The sequence below is a fragment of the Tupaia chinensis genome, unplaced genomic scaffold (assembly GCF_000334495.1).
Source record: "Tupaia chinensis unplaced genomic scaffold, TupChi_1.0 Scaffold000206_1, whole genome shotgun sequence".
Taxonomy (NCBI): domain Eukaryota; kingdom Metazoa; phylum Chordata; class Mammalia; order Scandentia; family Tupaiidae; genus Tupaia; species Tupaia belangeri.
Window position 1 is genome coordinate 1450336 of NW_006159681.1, and position 18425 is coordinate 1468760.

Sequence of the window (18425 nt, forward strand, 5' to 3'; positions counted from 1 at the left end):
TTTTTTTTTGGAGAGGTTTTTGCTATAGGGCGCGTGTGCTTGCCAAACAGACAGAGACAGAGAGACAGAAAGCGAGAAATCACCCCCACCAGGGAGGATGGCCACACTGCAATCCCTTCTCCTCCATTCTCCTCTTGGGATCATGGGCATGAACGCACACGCACCTGGCATGAGTTTTAAGCCACTGGGTCCAGGATGCGAATCGCAGTCGACCACATGGGAGTCCAGTAACATAGCCATTATGTTAACTGCTGGTCCCAATATGATATTTCTTTTTGAAATCTACTTATTTGAATCAGAAATCAAACTCAATCATATTGATTGGATACATGTTTTTAAAGTGTGCTTTATTATTTTTCTATTAATTAATTTATTTTTATTTATGTTTTACAATATACATACTTTCAGTGTATTTCTTTGTGGGGTACAGTATGGATTTTTTAAAAAATTATTTATTTGTTTTTTTCATTTTATTTTCTTCCATACATTCAATCACATTATTTGTCTTACAAAATGGATATTTCAACAGGTGAACATTTCTCCCTAGTACTGTTGATAAAACTATGAAATATCTTCAGCAGATAATACCACACCTCATTGGGCCATTAATGCTTTGCCTCCCTGTCCCTCCCCCAAATGTCCTTCCTCAGACCTCTTTCACACACACTATATCTGGTATTTACATCTATATAGTGCGTTTCTATATCCTTTAGACAATTAGTTTCAGTCAGTATGGATTTTTAAGGCATGCATGCAATGTATAACAAGCAAATCAATGACGTACACATATTTGTCTTTTTTTCTTTAAAATGTGAAGATTTTAATGTTCTTTTGAAAGAATATAGTGTACTCACTTGCAGCGAAAGGACCACACACAGAAGAGAAATAACGGTTGACAGTGCGCCATGATTTGTAGTAACGCCATGCTGCTGACTTCCTGCTGCTTATGATTGTCCACATCTGCATATGCGTCCTCTTTAACATTGAATTACATTAACAGTTCTTTAACATTACCTTGTTCTGCATAATTGATACTAGTTCTGCTAGTTGTTTTTTGAAAATGTGTTAAATTCCTCATGTTCTTATTCTGTTGCCGTCATTGTACCAAAGTTTGTTTTAATATATACGTTTTTCCTTCATACCTTTCTCCTGTTTGTCTTCTTATCATTTACTTATTAATTGAGACCTGTCACTTATCTTGTAGAGTTTTAGTTTGGATTACATAGGTGGCACCCTTCAGTATGGTTCAATATATTACTCTTCTGTGTTTCCCATAGGATGAGGTTTTGTTTAATTGAGTTCAAGATTGTCTCCTACATGTCATTGTATTTTCCTATCAAGAGACACGTAATATATTGTTAACGCTTGTTCTGGTGTTGGCAAACTACAAGGTTGTTGGGAAAGTCATGACGTATTATTCTGTTTTTCTATGCAAAAATGCATCATGCTTTTCCTGACAACCCAATAGTAATCATTGCCTAGGACCATAGATAAGTTAAGCGTTGTGAAGTTGTAATATTCCAATTCAATTGCTTAATTTGTTGGAATATTTGATAAAGAGAACTGTAGTTCATGTAATATGTTTGATTTTTCATTTAGATAAATCAGCATACACAACACATTTAATCCCCTCTTAACCAATTAACAAAATAATAAATTAGGTCACTACCATTCCTCAATGCTGATCAAATTTGATTTTTTTTTCTTTTTTAGTATCATTATGAACACATGGATTTAAATTTATCTGATATACTTCAATCTATTGTAGTCATTATACTTACTCACATTCAAAAGTCATGATACTTAGACCATAGAAACCCCTGTTATTATCTATTAAGTACTATTAGAACAATCTTAGTCTTTTTATATATATATATTTTCCTTACTTTATAGATTAACAAGATATATTGGCATTATCTCATTTTAAACCTGGGAAAATTGTGTTTTGAGTTTGGGTTCTGTTACAAATATATCAAGGCTGCTATCTACAGGTATATGTAGTATGATTGACATGGTCTTTATTTCTATTCTATTTTATTGGAAAGAATTGGGAAACTTATTATAGCTATGTTGGATACTCTTTTCCTTTCCCCTTTATTTGTCACTGTTCCTGAAATAATTTTTTAGCTTTTGTTTTTATAACTTTTTGAGTCTTAGCATTTTATTTTATTTTGTTACCTTTTCTCAAGGTATTATCTGTTGCATTTATTTGCACTTATTTTCCTCTACTTTATTCTTAAATACTTTTTTCTTATTGTTTTTATTCTGATATTAAATATAGATAATAAACTAAAGGAGAAAGGAGAAAAAAATAAAGGTCAAAAGAAAGAATCACTTTAAAAATTTAGAAAAAATTTATCTTGGCTAACATATCATATTAAGATTCTACCATAGAGCATGTGCACTTGCCAGAGACAGACAGAGAGAGGGAAAGTGAGAAATCACCCCCTCAGGGCTATGAGCATGCTCTAATCCCTTCTACTCTATTCTCTTCTCATGATTTTGGGCATGCACACACACCTGGCATGATTTTCACGAGGCTAGATCCAGGATTTGAACTGCAGTGGGCCATGTTGAGCCCAGCATATTACCTACTATGTTACCTGTTGTCCCTACGGTAACATTTTATATGATTAACAATGTACCTTTTCTGTTGCTCATTATTACATAAATTTAATTATTTTTTTTACATAAATGAAAAGGGATTAAACCAAGAAACATTTTCTGACTTTGGTGTTCTGACTTTACTAATCTTTTTTACTATTATTATTGCTAGAAGATGCAAGTGCTCACCAGAGAAAGAGATCCTGTCCTAACTGTACTTGTAATTAATTGATTAATTAATTAATTTAAAAAAGAGAAAGAGAGAGAGAGATAAAACAAACTCTAATAGGGCATGGTTATGCCACAATCTCTTCTGTATGTCTCAGTCTTGTGGGGATTTGGGGCATGTATGCATATGTGCCCAACATGTATTTCAAGCTACTGGGGCTGGGATTCTGACTGTGGTCAGCTATGTGGGATCAAGCTCCCTTAACTACTGTGCAACAGGGTTGGCCCCAAAGTTACTATTTGGATATTACTGTATAGTACCCCAATTATGACCTTTGTCCTTTCCCCAAACTTCTGGCTTTCTTCCATGCTTTTATCTGGATTAATTTTTTTCTCTGCTTATTGCTATTATTCCTCTAAATATTCTGTTCTGAACACTTTCTTCTCAGTATAAGATGCATTCTTGAAGGAAAATGTTTTGTCTTATTTATGACAGTATGCAGCATTCAGACTGCTCTAGTTCTCCAGACTTTGCCCTAGGCTTCTTGCATTCACTCACAAATCAAAATGTGTAAACTCCCCTACTGTTTTCACAGGACATGAGAGTCTGGCCAAAGAGTGTCTCTCTTCCTACAACTTCTCACAGAAACAGTTACAAGGTTTTCTAGTCCAGATTCCCAACATCCTTGCATGGTCTTTCATAAATTAATCTGCCTAAGGAAGTAAGCACTTTATAAGCACTTTCCCATATTACATTCCAGTTACTTTTGAAAAGAAAAGTAACTCATGTCTTATCCCCAGAGTTATTTTGAAGAATATTGTCAAGTTAAAAACTCCGGAGTAATTAACAAAGAATTATTCAGCAGTATTTGTGCTGAGAAACAAACTACTCAATGGGTCTCAAGATCTTTGGCATTTTCAATGGTTTCAAATTTTCCTTTTCATAAAAATATTGGAGTAGAATCTACTAGGATTGTCAGCTTACAGATAATAAAAATAAAATTTGGTGTTAGATCCAAATGTGACTTTGCCAAATATTTAGAATATTAATAACAACACAAACAGTAACTCTCCTGTAACAAAATGTCTTTCATTTCTGTTTAATATGTGTGATCAATTACCTCAGTGTCCACATTAGCAAAAGAATAAAAGAAACCAATGATAATTCTTATCTCATTCTATCAATAAGTAATTTCATCCATGGATACACAAATTCATTGGGGAAAAAACCATCCTGCCATCTCATTAAGAGATGTGTTTCTTTTAAGTATCAGTTTATGTTAAAGAATTGCTTATCAAGTTATGCAGTACCTTGTCTTGTTTTAAACAACTATGCACCCATAATAATTATTAAGATAGTTCAATCCAAATAAATCACTTTTTTGAGACTTATGATCATAATATTTACATATCCCTTTTTATATACCCACTTTTATTCCATACTATACAATAAAATAGTTTTTTAGTATAAACATTGTTCATGTTGCAGTATGATAATTTGGAGGTAATAGAATATTAATAAAAATTCAAGTAATAAACTGAATATAATTTTAATAGAGAATAGTAAATTCAAATGTATATGGTTTTTAGATAGCACTGCTTAAAGTGTGATGTATAACCCTTTTATCTAAAATGTGGATCTGTTGATGATAATGTGTGTAGTATCAAGGTGACTGGTGTGAAGTGTATTCATGTTGGGAAAATTCACTCTACAAGCTAAGTGATGTATAGTGATTTAATGTATAGAAGAAATTAAAGTAAAATAAAATATATTTTAAAAATGTGGATATTTAGGGGCCAGCAGGTGGCAGGGTGATTAAGCCAACTGGACTCCCACATGGCCATCCGTGGTTCAAGTCTGAGACCCAGTAGCATGAAATGCATGCTTGGCGCATGTGCATGCATGCTCAAAATCCCATGAGGAGAATGGAAGGAAAGGGACTATGGCATGACCATCCCCACTGGGGAGTGGAGTGATTTCTCACTTTCTGTCTCTCTGTCTATCTTTGTCTCTCTGGAGAGTACACACGCCCTATAGCAAGAAAATCTCTCAAAAAAAGAAAAAAAAAAGTGGGTATTTAAAATTCACTCAGGACCAGCAGTTGGCATAATGGCTATGTTGCTGGACTCTGATGTAGTCAACAGCAGTTTGAGTCCCGGACTCGGTGGCTTAAACTCACACTGAGTGTGTGTGTGTGCATGCCCAAGATCCTGAGAGGAGAATGGAGGAGAAGGGATTGCGGGTTGGCCATGTCCCCTGGGGGTGATTTCTCACTTTCTGTCTCTCTGTCTCTCTCTGTCTTTCTGGTGAGTGCACGTGCCCCATAGCAAAAACCTCTAAAAAAATTCACTCAAAATTTTATTTTTGAGTCTAAGTGAATAACTACTTTAAGACTTTAAAGTTTGGAAGATTTTAAAGGAGAGGTTGGCAGCAGTGACACTGCAGTAATACAGTGCTCTGTGATGCTGGACCCATATGGGAAGGGCCCAGGTTTGCATCCTGAAGAATCCCTGTGCTCACCAGATGCATGCACCTGTGCTGCGATGCAGCCTGCCCGAGCCCTGCGCATCCTGGTGAGCACTTGGCAGTGTTCTGTCTGACTCTCTTTCTCTTTCTTTCTGTGTCTCTCATGAGGGAAAAAAGAAAAAGAAGAAAAACATGCAAAGAATACCTTAACAAGAGAACAGAAATAAGTAGTTTACTGTTTTTATTTTGACCTGAAGTGTATAATGAAATATTTATTTATCAGGCCAGCCTATGGTGTAGTGGTTAAGGTGGCTGGATCCCACATGATGACTGGGTAGTTGACTTCTCTGTTCACTGTTCAAATTTATTTTTCTACATTCATAAGTCCAAAAATCCTACCATTCCCTTCCACCTCAACTCAATATATGCAAAAGTGAACTTACTATGTTTGTGAATGTCTGCTGATTGAAAAGTTCAGAAATCTTCACTGTCCTTCTCTGTCACTTCCCCTGAATCCTCACATATTCTGCAACATTTATTTCTTTCACTTCTTATTTCTCAACTCTCTACATCTCTCTTTCCCCACCAAATTTAGTACACCCTGTTATTATGTTCCAGATTACCATGGCACAAGTCTAACAGTTTCCTCACTCCCCTCACTCCCCAAATCTCTTTGTCACACTGAAGTTTGTGACATTTTTGAAATTGTAATCAACTTGACCGTGGCCAGCAACTCTCAATAGCTCACCCCATTGCCTGTAGGTTAATGCATACATTTTAAATCTGGGTTCTGGGATAAATACTGAATATCAATTAGTTCAGGGTATAATACCGAGCATTTAGCAGGTAGCCAGGTTCTGCTAGCACTACCATATTCTGAAAGGTGAAGAGTTGAGATGGAAATGTGACCAGATAGAAGGGCACTGAAACGCAGGGCACCCAGGGATATCTAACAGTAAGATTAAGATTTCAAGTAATATGAACTAACCGTAAATGCACAGGCACATCTATAAATGCACAAAAATGTCACGTAGGAGAATTTCATACTTTAGATCATGGCTCCAATAAATTTAGCTAGACTTTTTTAAAGTAATGTTGACCTAATTTCCTCCTTCAACTTTAAATAACATTAAGAAAGACACTAAAGAACGCTTTGCTTTAATAATTTTTTTTTTGACACAGGGTGCATAAACTCACTGGAGAGAGACAGAAAAAAAGAGAGGAAGAGGGAAAGTGAGAAAGCACCTCCCATCAGAAATGGACACACCACAATCCCTTTTCTTCCATCTCTCTCTCCTTTCAGGATTTTGGGCGCACATATGGGCCCAATGTGTTTCTAAAGCTGATGGAGTGCCTGAAGCCATGAGACTAGATGAAATGACCCAGATTTGTGGTTTGAATGGAAGCAAAAAAGGGCTTGCAGGATTAGTATGGAGCAGGGCAGACAGAGAAAGGGACACCACACAGAATCTGAGAAAGGAAGGGAGGAAAAAGAACTAACACACAAACAAACGAAAATAAAAACAAAAAAACTATCTTCACACTTATGTAGGGGAGTCTTTGAATAAGATCATTTTTGCCCATATTCAATTCTGCCAGAGATTAAAGTAAGGGCAGGACTGAATATCATGTTGGAAATACTGGGGAATGCTGGTGACAGAAGCCAGGAGAATGACCAAGGAGGAAGTATGTAAAAAGCTGAATACAGCTGTTCTTTCTAGGTATTTGACAGTAAGAGGAAAAGAAGAGCTGGAATGGAAGCTCCAAGACCTGGCCAATCAATCAATCAATCAATAATAAATAAATAAATAAACTTTTACACCCTCGGTCTCTGATGCTCTCTCTTCCCAGACTTAAACAGGAAGTACTGAGCAATTAAATGTTGATGGGGAGAAACAAAGTACACTGAAAATGCAGGAGAAGAGCGTTCTTAGAATAAGCTCCCTAGGGAACCAGCAGTTAGCGTAATGGCTAGTCGCTGGACTCCCACGTAGTCGACCGCGGTTCGCGTCCGGGACCTGGTGGCTTAAAACTCATGCCGGGTGCGTGCCCAAGATCCTGAGAGGAGAATGGAGGAGAAGGGATTGTGGCGTGACCATCCCCTCTGGGGGGTGATTTCTCACTTTTTGTCTCTATGTCTCTCTCTGTCTGGCGAGCACACACACCCTATAGTGAAAATCTGTCCAAAAAAAAAAAAAAAAGAATAAACTCCCTAAATATCCCAAAGGCATGCAATCCTGAGCATAAGCAAAATGCCTTTACCAAACATAGCTTCTGTGTCTCCATGAGGAAACTGCAAAATCATTTACTGAGAGTTCTGGAGGAAATGCTGTATTTGGTGTTCAGGAGAAATTTAATCATACTGCATTGTTGATAATATTGACATAAATATTCAACACATTTCACAAAGACCAGAATTTGAAGTCTGTCTTAACTACTTTATCTTTTTAGACCATTGAAGAGATTAATGTAAGGCAAAATGAAAATACTAGGGTCTGTATTTTTGTATTCTTTTGAAATAAATTTTTCTTGCCAATTATATTTGAGTAAGCAATATTTTAATTTATATGTTAAACAATGTTTTTGTTTCTTAGACATCATCTTCAGTTTTTCCATGACATGTTAATCTGAAGGTAGACTACATATTTATATTTGGCATTGCTAATTTTCCAGAGGCAAATTTATAGCATATAGTTCTGGTGTCAGAGACATGGCAAATAACCTGGTTTAACTTTTTGTAAATGTACAAAGTATAATTTTAAAATGACCAAAATAACACAATTTTTAAAAGGAGAAAGTATAGTTATCTTATTGATCTGCTAATTAATTTTTTGTGGTTTATTTTTCTAATCATACAAATTTTATTCAATTTTTTTTCCCTTTGCATGTCTGGAGGGCACAGGAATAGTGAGAAGGTTAAAGTTCTGGAATAGAATAAGAGCCAGGAGTAGGAGATGAGGGCTGAGGGATTATAGAGCCAGGTGAAATTTAATTACCTCTTTGACTTAAACCCTGAACAGAATTGGAAGCTACAGAGGGCTTTGAATAGAGGAGTTGTAGAATCTGAATTACTTTAAATTTTGTATCGGTTTACTGTTTGAGAAAGTAATGTTCAGGAGAAATTTAATCATACTGCATTGTTGATAATATTGACATAAATATTCAACACATTTCACAAAGACCAGAATTTGAAGTCTGTCTTAACTACTTTATCTTTTTAGACCATTGAAGAGATTAATGTAAGGCAAAATGAAAATACTAGGGTCTGTATTTTTGTATTCTTTTGAAATAAATTTTTCTTGCCAATTATATTTGAGTAAGCAATATTTTAATTTATATGTTAAACAATGTTTTTGTTTCTTAGACATCATCTTCAGTTTTTCCATGACATGTTAATCTGAAGGTAGACTACATATTTATATTTGGCATTGCTAATTTTCCAGAGGCAAATTTATAGCATATAGTTCTGGTGTCAGAGACATGGCAAATAACCTGGTTTAACTTTTTGTAAATGTACAAAGTATAATTTTAAAATGACCAAAATAACACAATTTTTAAAAGGAGAAAGTATAGTTATCTTATTGATCTGCTAATTAATTTTTTGTGGTTTATTTTTCTAATCATACAAATTTTATTCAATTTTTTTTCCCTTTGCATGTCTGGAGGGCACAGGAATAGTGAGAAGGTTAAAGTTCTGGAATAGAATAAGAGCCAGGAGTAGGAGATGAGGGCTGAGGGATTATAGAGCCAGGTGAAATTTAATTACCTCTTTGACTTAAACCCTGAACAGAATTGGAAGCTACAGAGGGCTTTGAATAGAGGAGTTGTAGAATCTGAATTACTTTAAATTTTGTATCGGTTTACTGTTTGAGAAAGTAATGAAACAGAGAAAATGAAGGCTGTTAAAGTAACAGAAGTGGGAAACCATGGTGGGCTTTGGTCAGAATAGTTGTGGTGTATGTGAAGAGAGGTCATTGGATTTTATTACATATTGTGAAGGATACTCTGAATGGACTTGCTTTTAGTTTGGATATAGCATATGAGAAAAATAAAGGAGCTGTATAGCCAATATTTTTAGACTGATAAAAGGGAAAGATGGAGTTGATATTTATTGAGATTGTAAAGACTAATAGAGAACCAGGTTTGGGGAGAAGTTCCTAATTTGGCTTCCTAAATTGACTTTGGTCTGCCTATGGAGGTGATAAGTAAGAGGCTTGTCCTGGACATTCAAAGTTTGGAGAACTACAGACTGGAGATAGGTATTTGAGGCATGTCAGCATTTTGATTAGTATACTGTACCCCAGGTACACATGAAATATCCAATAGAGGAACTGCATAAAAAAAAATAAAAAAAAAACAGACACAAAGAACTTCTGCATTTTCTTCAAGATACTTTTTTCTCATTTCCTAGAGGACTATTTTTTTTTTTTTTTTGGAGAGGTTTTTGCTATAGGGCGCGTGCACTCGTCAGACAGAGAGAGACAGAGAGACAGGGAGAAATATCACCCCCCAGGGGTGATGGCCACGCCGCAATCCCTTCTCCTCCATTCTCTCTCAGGATCTTGGGCATGCACACACACGCGCCTGGCGTGAGTTTTAAGCCACTGGGTCCGGGACGCGAACCGCAGTCGACAACGTGGGAGTTCAGCAACATAGCCATTACGCTAACTGCTGGTCCCTAGAGGACTATTTTTTTAAAGAATTGTTTATTTTAATTTTATTTATTCATTCATTTATTTTCATTTGACCAGAGAAAGACAGAGAGAGAGAGTGAGAGAGAGAGAGAGAGAAAGTGAAAAGCAAGCCAGTTCTAGGACTCTAAGTATGATCAGCCATGTGGGAGTGTCCAGCACCTTAACCACTATACTACCTGCTGGTCCGGCTAGAGGACTATTTATTTTATTGCTTTCTAAAAGTATAAAATTGCTATCCTTAATTTAAGAGTGCAATATACTCTAATTTTTCCCTGAAGATAGTAATTGGATTTTGAAAGATATAATGTTATCTTTCATAACTTACAATATATTCTCTTCTTCCTGTGTCTCCTGCCCATTAGACATTCTTGGCTATTCCTTATTTTTTCATGTTCTTGGTTTCCTAATATTCCAGATATCCTGGGTTCTTTTTACTCACAATGATAAATGAAAATAGAATTATATTAGGTGTTTCTTGAGGAGTTCTTTTTCTGTCGTTTATGAAAATTTGCTTTCCTATCTTCTTTGTCCAAAGGTAAGGTTGTTTTTTTTTTTTTAAGAATTTTTGACAAGGAGGAGGATTTATTAATTGATTTAATTATTTGTGGATTAATGACCAAGATTTTAAAAGTTAAACTAGGGGCAGGGCCAGCAGATGGTATAGTGGTTGGGGCACTGGACTTCCACATGACGGACTGCAGTTTGAAGGCTTAAAAATCACTCTGGGTGCATGTGTGTGCATGCCTAAAATCATAGCAGGAGAATGGAAGAGGGGACTCCAGCATGGTTATCCCTCTCAGGGGTGATTTCTCACTTTTTTCCTCTCTGTCTCTCTCTGGCAAGTGTACATGCCCTATGGTGAAAACCTTAAAAAAAAGAAAGTTAAACTAAGGGTATTCAGTTACTAAAATGAGTTAGATTTTTTCTTTGGCAAACCAAAACCAACACTAGCTGCTTTCATTTGACTCTTACTATTCACTATTTTCTTTGGCAAAGTGACATTTAATTATGACTAGGGAATAATGCCAAACAGTCTATGTAACTTAACAGTGAACAGAATATGCCTAGACAGACTTTTAAAGAACTCCATGGAATTATTCTTGTTCTCAATCCTGTCTTCTGAGTTACACCCATGGTACCAATTCCAAACAGGAGACACTCCACGGTTTGTGCGAAATCAGCTTCTTCTCCTACTGTATCCATTCCATTTCTGCTATGTCTGAATATTGGCAGCTTTTGCTGTTTCCTCCAGTATCTCTTTCTATCATTTATTCCCTATCAGAAAATACTTCAATGCTATTTAACTTTATAAATATAAACATGGTATTGGATTAACACTCAGGTAACAGATTTTGTAAGAAAGTTCTTTAAATTTGCTTTCTCCAGTTATTAGCTTTGTTAATTAAGCAAAGTGCTTAAGCCTCCTAAAAATGTGGTTTATTTATTCATTTATTTATTTATTTATTTTTTGTGTGGGAGGGAATCAAGGGAAAAAAAGAAAGAAGTAAAACATTTAAATACAAAATGAAAGATTATCTGTTGAAGATAGTAGGTGTAGTAATGTCTTTGATTGGGCCAATATTCAGTATATTCTGGATGGGAAATGTTATTTTGTATGTTGTAAACATACTCAGTAAATGACTGTAAGATAAATAAATTTTAAAAAATGGTAAAAATACATATAAAAAGCAATACTTAACTCATAGAATTTCTGCATTAACTAAAATGATATATATCGAGTTCTGTTCCTGCAGACTAGTGCATGATTACTATTACCATTATCGATAACAACATTATGAGTAATATTTTTATTTTCAATATTTCTTTGTTTCCATGAAAGAGAGAGACAGAGAGCTAGTACTCACTACAGAATTTGCACTGAGCACAAGTGCTCCCAGAATACTTTGAGTAGTCTACAGACTTAAATCGGAGCCTTCCCTTGTGGGACTGTCTTACAAAGCATAGTATTTTTCCACTGTACCACTGTCTAAGCCCCCTGTTTTAAAATTTTTAAATAGGGGGTAATATACCAACTTTTAAATTCTAATTTATCATGGGCTCACACACAAATTATATAATATGAAGGATGGAAACATTTACTTACATAAGTTAAGGGAAAATAAATGAATAAAATAGCTTGTATATGTACCCCCACACATTTTGTATATGAATTAAATTGTGTGGTTCTGCTGAAACTTCTAATTACAAGAACAGCTGTGGAGAAATAACCACTGTTTGCGTTGGTGGGCTTTTTTTCTCTCATTATGTTTTCTGCAGTAGTTTCCTGGAGCAGTTTATTGGCATCTCTTGTAGATGTTCGCTAGCCTGGGCACTACGTATGTATTATTTTTCCATTGTCCGAATCTCTGTTACAATCAATATGCTATCTTTAATCAAAAATATTCTTATGTTGGATTGGAAAGAGTAATGTTGTAATATTTAAGACTAAAAGATCAGGATTAATTTGATCAGTTTAAGCTGATTAGTTCATTGTTTATGACTCTATGAAGGTAACTGAATTTTGTCCATTTCGTCCATTTTCAATTAAGGAATTTATTAAAATTCACTGATTTTTTAAAAAATTATTTAATATTTTTCAGCTACGAACATAATAATTAATACATAATTACAGCAGCAACAAGAACCTTCCAGAATCTACAGAAAAAAGCAACAAAATATTAAAATGAACTAAAGCTAATGAAAGACTAATGTGACTTACCAGGCTTTCTAGAATTCTGTGATTATAGCATTAACTTCTTTTCATTTTTCAGGCTGACATTCTTCTTGGCCAACATGAAGCTGAAATCGAAGGACTATCAGAAGATATGAAGAAAGAATGTAAATCTCAAAACGGCAAGAATAGAGTAATCTTTGAGTTAAGAGCAGAGGTAAGATATTGGATAAAGCATGTAATACACACTAAAACATACTTGATGATCATTCAACTAAGAACTCTCTTAAGTAGAATAATTGAAGTGCCTTTGGTGACTTTAAGGTGAGTTCTGCTGAAAATATTAATAGCTTATATATACATGATCTAAAATGCTGCCAGATCGCATTGGGTTATAACTAGATCTGAATTTTCTGAATATTATGAAGATAAAATATTTGACTATTGAACCACTCTACAGCCAATATGAGTCTCACTGAGTAAATACCTATTCATCATTTAATCTGCTGCTGGGTTGGGCGTGCTCATTTATTTTCATAATCAATAACTTACAAGATATATGACATACAATTGCTGATAAGAAATTATTGCTGCTACTGGCAGCTAGCAAGAGTAGGGAAATAGAACAATTTTACTTTTCCCTTTTTCTGAGCAGTTATTTATCTATTTATTGGGAGAGATGAAAGACGAAAAAAGCGAGAGAGAGGAAGTACAGATTGGGAGGAAGGTGATGCTCAGCAGGTGTTTTCTTCCCTATGTAACTCTTGAAAGACTGAACTTGCACCAGGGCTGCTCTTACATTAGATGGATATACTGTGAGGAGAGGTGCAGAGATTTTAGAGCCAGGGGCTAGTCCACCACTACTGATTACTCTGATCAATGCCTTTAGACTCTTTGAGCCTCAGTTTACAGATGGCAATAACGGTAATAATAATAGGTATTATGCATGGTTTTTGAAAAGATTACGCACTGAAAGGGAAATCTTATCTGGGACAGAGTGCTATCAAGTGGTGAATTACAGCTAAGCTGTCCAGGAGAAGATCTCCCAGGTGTCACTCCTCTTTGAATTAGTGCCCTCTCTTGACACCTGTCCCACAGTCACGTAGAGGGAGTCGGATGGGGACACCAGCCAGTAGGTCTATACTGAGAGAGATTGAACTGGTGAACAAAAATCTTCCCAAGTCAAAGGCAAAAAATGACAGCTTTTATATCTTTTCTTGTCCAAGAGTCAAGCCACCTAGACATGACTGCTGTTTCTTGGCCCTGAATTCTGAGACTCATTTTTTATTAAACATGTGTAACTGCTTATTTAAAAGCTATGAACAAAGGCAGAGCAACACACATAGGGCTGTTTATTATAAGTCTCCTCCAAAACCAAAGGCATATGTCTGTGTAGATGTATATAAAATAGAGGTTTTTACTTTTTTTTTTTTTTTTGCCATAGGGCAGGTTCGACAGAGAGAGAGAAATCATCTCTCAGAGGCCATGGCCATGCTGTAATCCTTCTCTTCCATTCTCCTCTCTGGAGAGGTGTATGCCTGGCATGTTTGAAGTCATCATATCTGGGACTCAAACCACGGTTGACCATGTGGGAGTCCAGTGCTACCACCTGCAAGCCCAAAATAGAGGGTTTTTAAAAAGCAAAACTAGGAAAGTAGGACAGAGTTGGTGCACACTTTTCACCTCTCTCACCACCGACTCCTTCACCACCAGCATCCCTATTCAGTGTGATGTGTTTGCTATAATCAATGAACCACCCATGACACATTTCAATCACAGTCCATAGTTAACATTAGGGCTTATTCTGTGTTGTACATTCTATGGGCTTTTTACAAATGTATATTACTGTCCATCCTCATTTTAGTATCATACGTGATATTGTGAATACCTGCCTGCCCTGAAACCCCAGAAATCACTACTATCTTAATAAACCCCATAGATTTCCCTTTTCCAGAAATTTAAGAAGTTGGAATCACACAGTACGTCACATTTATAGACTGGATTATTTAACCTAGCAATAGGCAGCTAAGGTTCCTCCACATCTTTTTGTGGCTTGATATTTCATTTCATTTTTCTTTTCTCTCTCTCTTTTTTTCTTTTTTTTTTTTTTTGAGAAATTTTAGCTATAGGGTGCATCCACTCACCAAAGAGACAGAAAGCGAGAAATCACCCCCCAGGGGAAATGGCCATGCCACAATCCCTTCGCGTCCATTCTCCTCTCGGATTTTGGGCACTCAGGCACACATGCCCAGCCTGAGTTTTAAGTCATCGGTTCTAGGACTCGAACTGCAGTCAACTATGTGAGAGTCCAGCAATGTAACCATTACATCATCTGCTGGTCCTGTTATTTCATTATTTAGTGTTGAATAATCTATTTTCTGAATGTGCCCAAAGGATATTTCTATTGCTTCCACATTTTCATATTTTGGCAATTATGAATAAAGCTCCTGAAACATTCATGAACAGGTAGGTTTTTGTGTGGATACAAGTTTTTAGTTCCATTGGATAAATACCCAGGAAAGTGACTTCTGAATCTTTTGATAATAGAATAATCTATTAGTTTTGTAAAAATCCTGCTAAACTGTCCTCCAAAGTGGCTGTACTATTTTGCAGTCCTACAAGTAATAAATGAAAGTTCCCTTTGCTCCACATCCTTTCCAGTATTTAGTGTTATCAGTGTTTGGATTTTAGCCACTCTAATAGTCTTTACAGTGGTATGTCATTGTGGCTCTCATTTCCAATGACCTAATGACATATGTTTGTGTTTTTTGCCCACTCTTCTTAATTGACTTATTTATTTTCTTATGATAGACTCTTAAGAGCTCTTTGTATATTTTTAAAAAGAATTATTTATCTTATTTTATTTGTTATTATCATCATTACTATTTTTAATTTGACCAGAGAGAGACAGAGAGAAAGGGAAAGGGAGAAATCAAGCCGCCAGGTCTGGGACACAAACTGTGGTCAGCCATGTGGGAATCTAGTACCTTAACCTCTACACCACCAGCCAGTCCCACTCTTTGTATATTTCAGTAGTCCTCTAGTCGATCTATCTTTTGAAAATATTTTCTCCCAAAAGTGTGTAATTTAAAGATTACATATAAAAGATAATAGATACCAACTGTTTTTAAATTTTGAATATACTTGAGAAGTTAAAGGTTGTAGTCCAAAGTAATTGCTTATGATAGCTGCCTATTTTTAAAGTGATGAGTTTACTTTCGAAGGATAGTTTCTGTTCATGTCATTGATTTTTTAATGTTACATATCTAAAGGATGTTCACGATAGCAGTAGAAACTATAACAAAGTAAACTGAACTTTCAATGTATATACACTTTTTAAACCTGATTACTTAAAATGTATTGTCATGTATTTTTATATTTACATAAAAGCCAATGTGAAATTGTACCATAATTTAGTAAAAATACAACCTTTTTTAAAAAATAAGTTAATTTTATATTTAGATTTATAATCAACCCTGTGATGAGTATGCATAAGCACATATATCTTTGGACATTTAAAAATGGCTTAGTTTAAATTCCTAGAAATACTGTGGCTTGGTCAACAGATTGCACATTATTTAAATCTTTCATACACACTGCCAAGGTTTCCATTAGAAAAATTGTATTAATTTACATTCTCACTAAATACAAGTAAAACCTCTGAATATCATATATAAAGCAAACATAAAAATACTCTCAGGGCTGGAGAGGCATAAATCTAGGGAGCTTGGGAATCTGGAATGGCATGCTGGTGCGTTTCCTGGTACAAATATCTCATAATTAAAGCTAAAGAAGCCAGCAGTCTGGAAACACCAACAGGCAGAGACAGACAGAAAAATTAGAAGTTCCCTAAACAAACATATATTCTACGTCTGACTGCTCTTGTCTACAGTGTAGGAAAGAGTCAACCTACCAAGACAGAAGACTAGTAAGACAATAACGCATCTAGCCAAATATCATGGAAAAAAAGCACATGGTGCCTCACACATGAGGCCACTTGGTGTCCACAGCTGAGCAGAGGACCTAGGCTTTTACCTTCACCTGCTGAAAGGAGGTTCCCCACCCTCCCTGCTGAAATGGTGGCAGGAAAGGTAGGCTGAGCTCAAACTCTTCTTCCTGATAGGCAGCAATGAATCCCCATGCTCTGGTGGTCTTTGTTGAAATCACACAAAGCTCTGAAGTTCGATCTTTACGTTTTCCTCACTAGTGAGGTCCAGTGGGCTAGAGCTATCATCTTCATGGAGCAGTAGAAGGAACACACCAAGAGATGCAAACACTGAAAGACAGTTATTTTAATTATTTGACAAGAACTCTTAAAGTGGTTCACAATAAAAATGCTTCAGTGAGTAATTGTAAACCTATGTCAAACAAATAAAAAATAGGAATCTCAGTAAAGAAATAGAAAGTCTAAACAGATAGTGAATATAAAGAAGGATTAAATGGAATAGTTAGGACTGAAGACACAATGGAAATTTTGTAAGATTATACATGGAGGAGACAGAAGAAAACTTGTTGAAGATAAATCAATAGAAATTTTTCTGAGTGACAGAAAGAAAATAGGATGGAGAAAAATAAAGCCTCAGAGACCTGCAGGCTAATAACAAAAGATCTATATTCATATAATTGGAGGACAGTCTGAGAGGAGAAATAGTGTTGAGCCGAAGAGTACTGAAAGAAATAGGTGAAAGCTTGTCCAATTTAGGGAAGAGGTCAAATCTATAGTCAACAAGCTTACTAAACCCTAAGCAGCATAAACTCAAAGATATCTATATCAAGTGCATCACAGTCAAACTTACTGAAAATTAAGGGAAAAAAATCTACATGACAGCTAGTTGGAAATTATACTTTGCCCCCATAGAAAAAAAACACCAGTGACAGTGGATTTTCTCATTAGGAACTGTGTAGGCTAGAGTGAGGTGGCACAGTTAGTTGTTGAAGTTTTGAAAGAACTGTCAACTTGAAATGGTATATCCAGTGAAAATATCCTCCAGGACATTCTCAGTGAAGGAAAACCAAGAAAACCATTTCTAGCACATAGGCATATAAAAAATGTTCAATTAGGGAAATGTAAATGGAAAACACAATGAGACGTAAGTACACACTTGAAACAGGGACAGTCCTAAATACTGGTAAAGACACAAAGCTATCAGATCACTCATCTATTACTGCAGGGAACACAGAATTATACAATCACATTGGAAATAGCTCGCCAGTCTCCAAAATTGCAACTACTGTCTGACAAAACAATTAAACTCATAAAAAAAAAATAAATAAATAAATAAATAAATAAAACAAAAAAAAACTCTTATATTCACATGAAACTTGTAGATGAATTTTTTTAAAGGCTTATTTTTATTTAATTTTATTTATTATCATTATTTGCTTTTAAATTTTGCTGTATGGCTCATGCACTCACCAGAGAGACAGAGGGAAAGTGAGAAAGCAAGCTGCCAGGTCCGGAACTTGAAATATAGTCAACCATGTGGGAGTGCAGTGCTTTAACCACCATGCCACATGTTGGCCCCTAAGGGAATCTTTATAGTAGTATTGTGTCAAAACTTAGAAACAATACTGATGACCTTCAATGGGTGAGTAATTCTATTTATTTATTTATTTATTTATTTATTTATTTATTTATTTATTTATTTATTTATTTATTTATTTATTTATTTATTTATTTATTTATTTATTTATTTATTTATTTATTTATTTATTTTGGAGAGGTTTTTGCTATAGGGCACATTTGCCCGCCAGAGAGACAGAGACAGAAAGTGAGGAATCACCCCCCCACGGGCGCTGGCCACGCCATATTCCCTTCTCC

At 35.5% G+C, this 18425-nt stretch overlaps 1 protein-coding gene across 1 annotated transcript in view; it reads left to right on the plus strand.

Annotated features, from left to right (window-relative positions):
• Nucleotides 1–18425, plus strand: part of CCDC102B (coiled-coil domain containing 102B) — a 261921-nt gene that overhangs the window by 112199 nt on the left and 131297 nt on the right. Inside the window, exon 8 of the mRNA XM_027771330.1 lies at nucleotides 12705–12821. Within this exon, the coding sequence (XP_027627131.1) occupies nucleotides 12705–12821 (117 nt within the window). The remainder of the gene's footprint in view (nucleotides 1–12704; nucleotides 12822–18425) is intronic.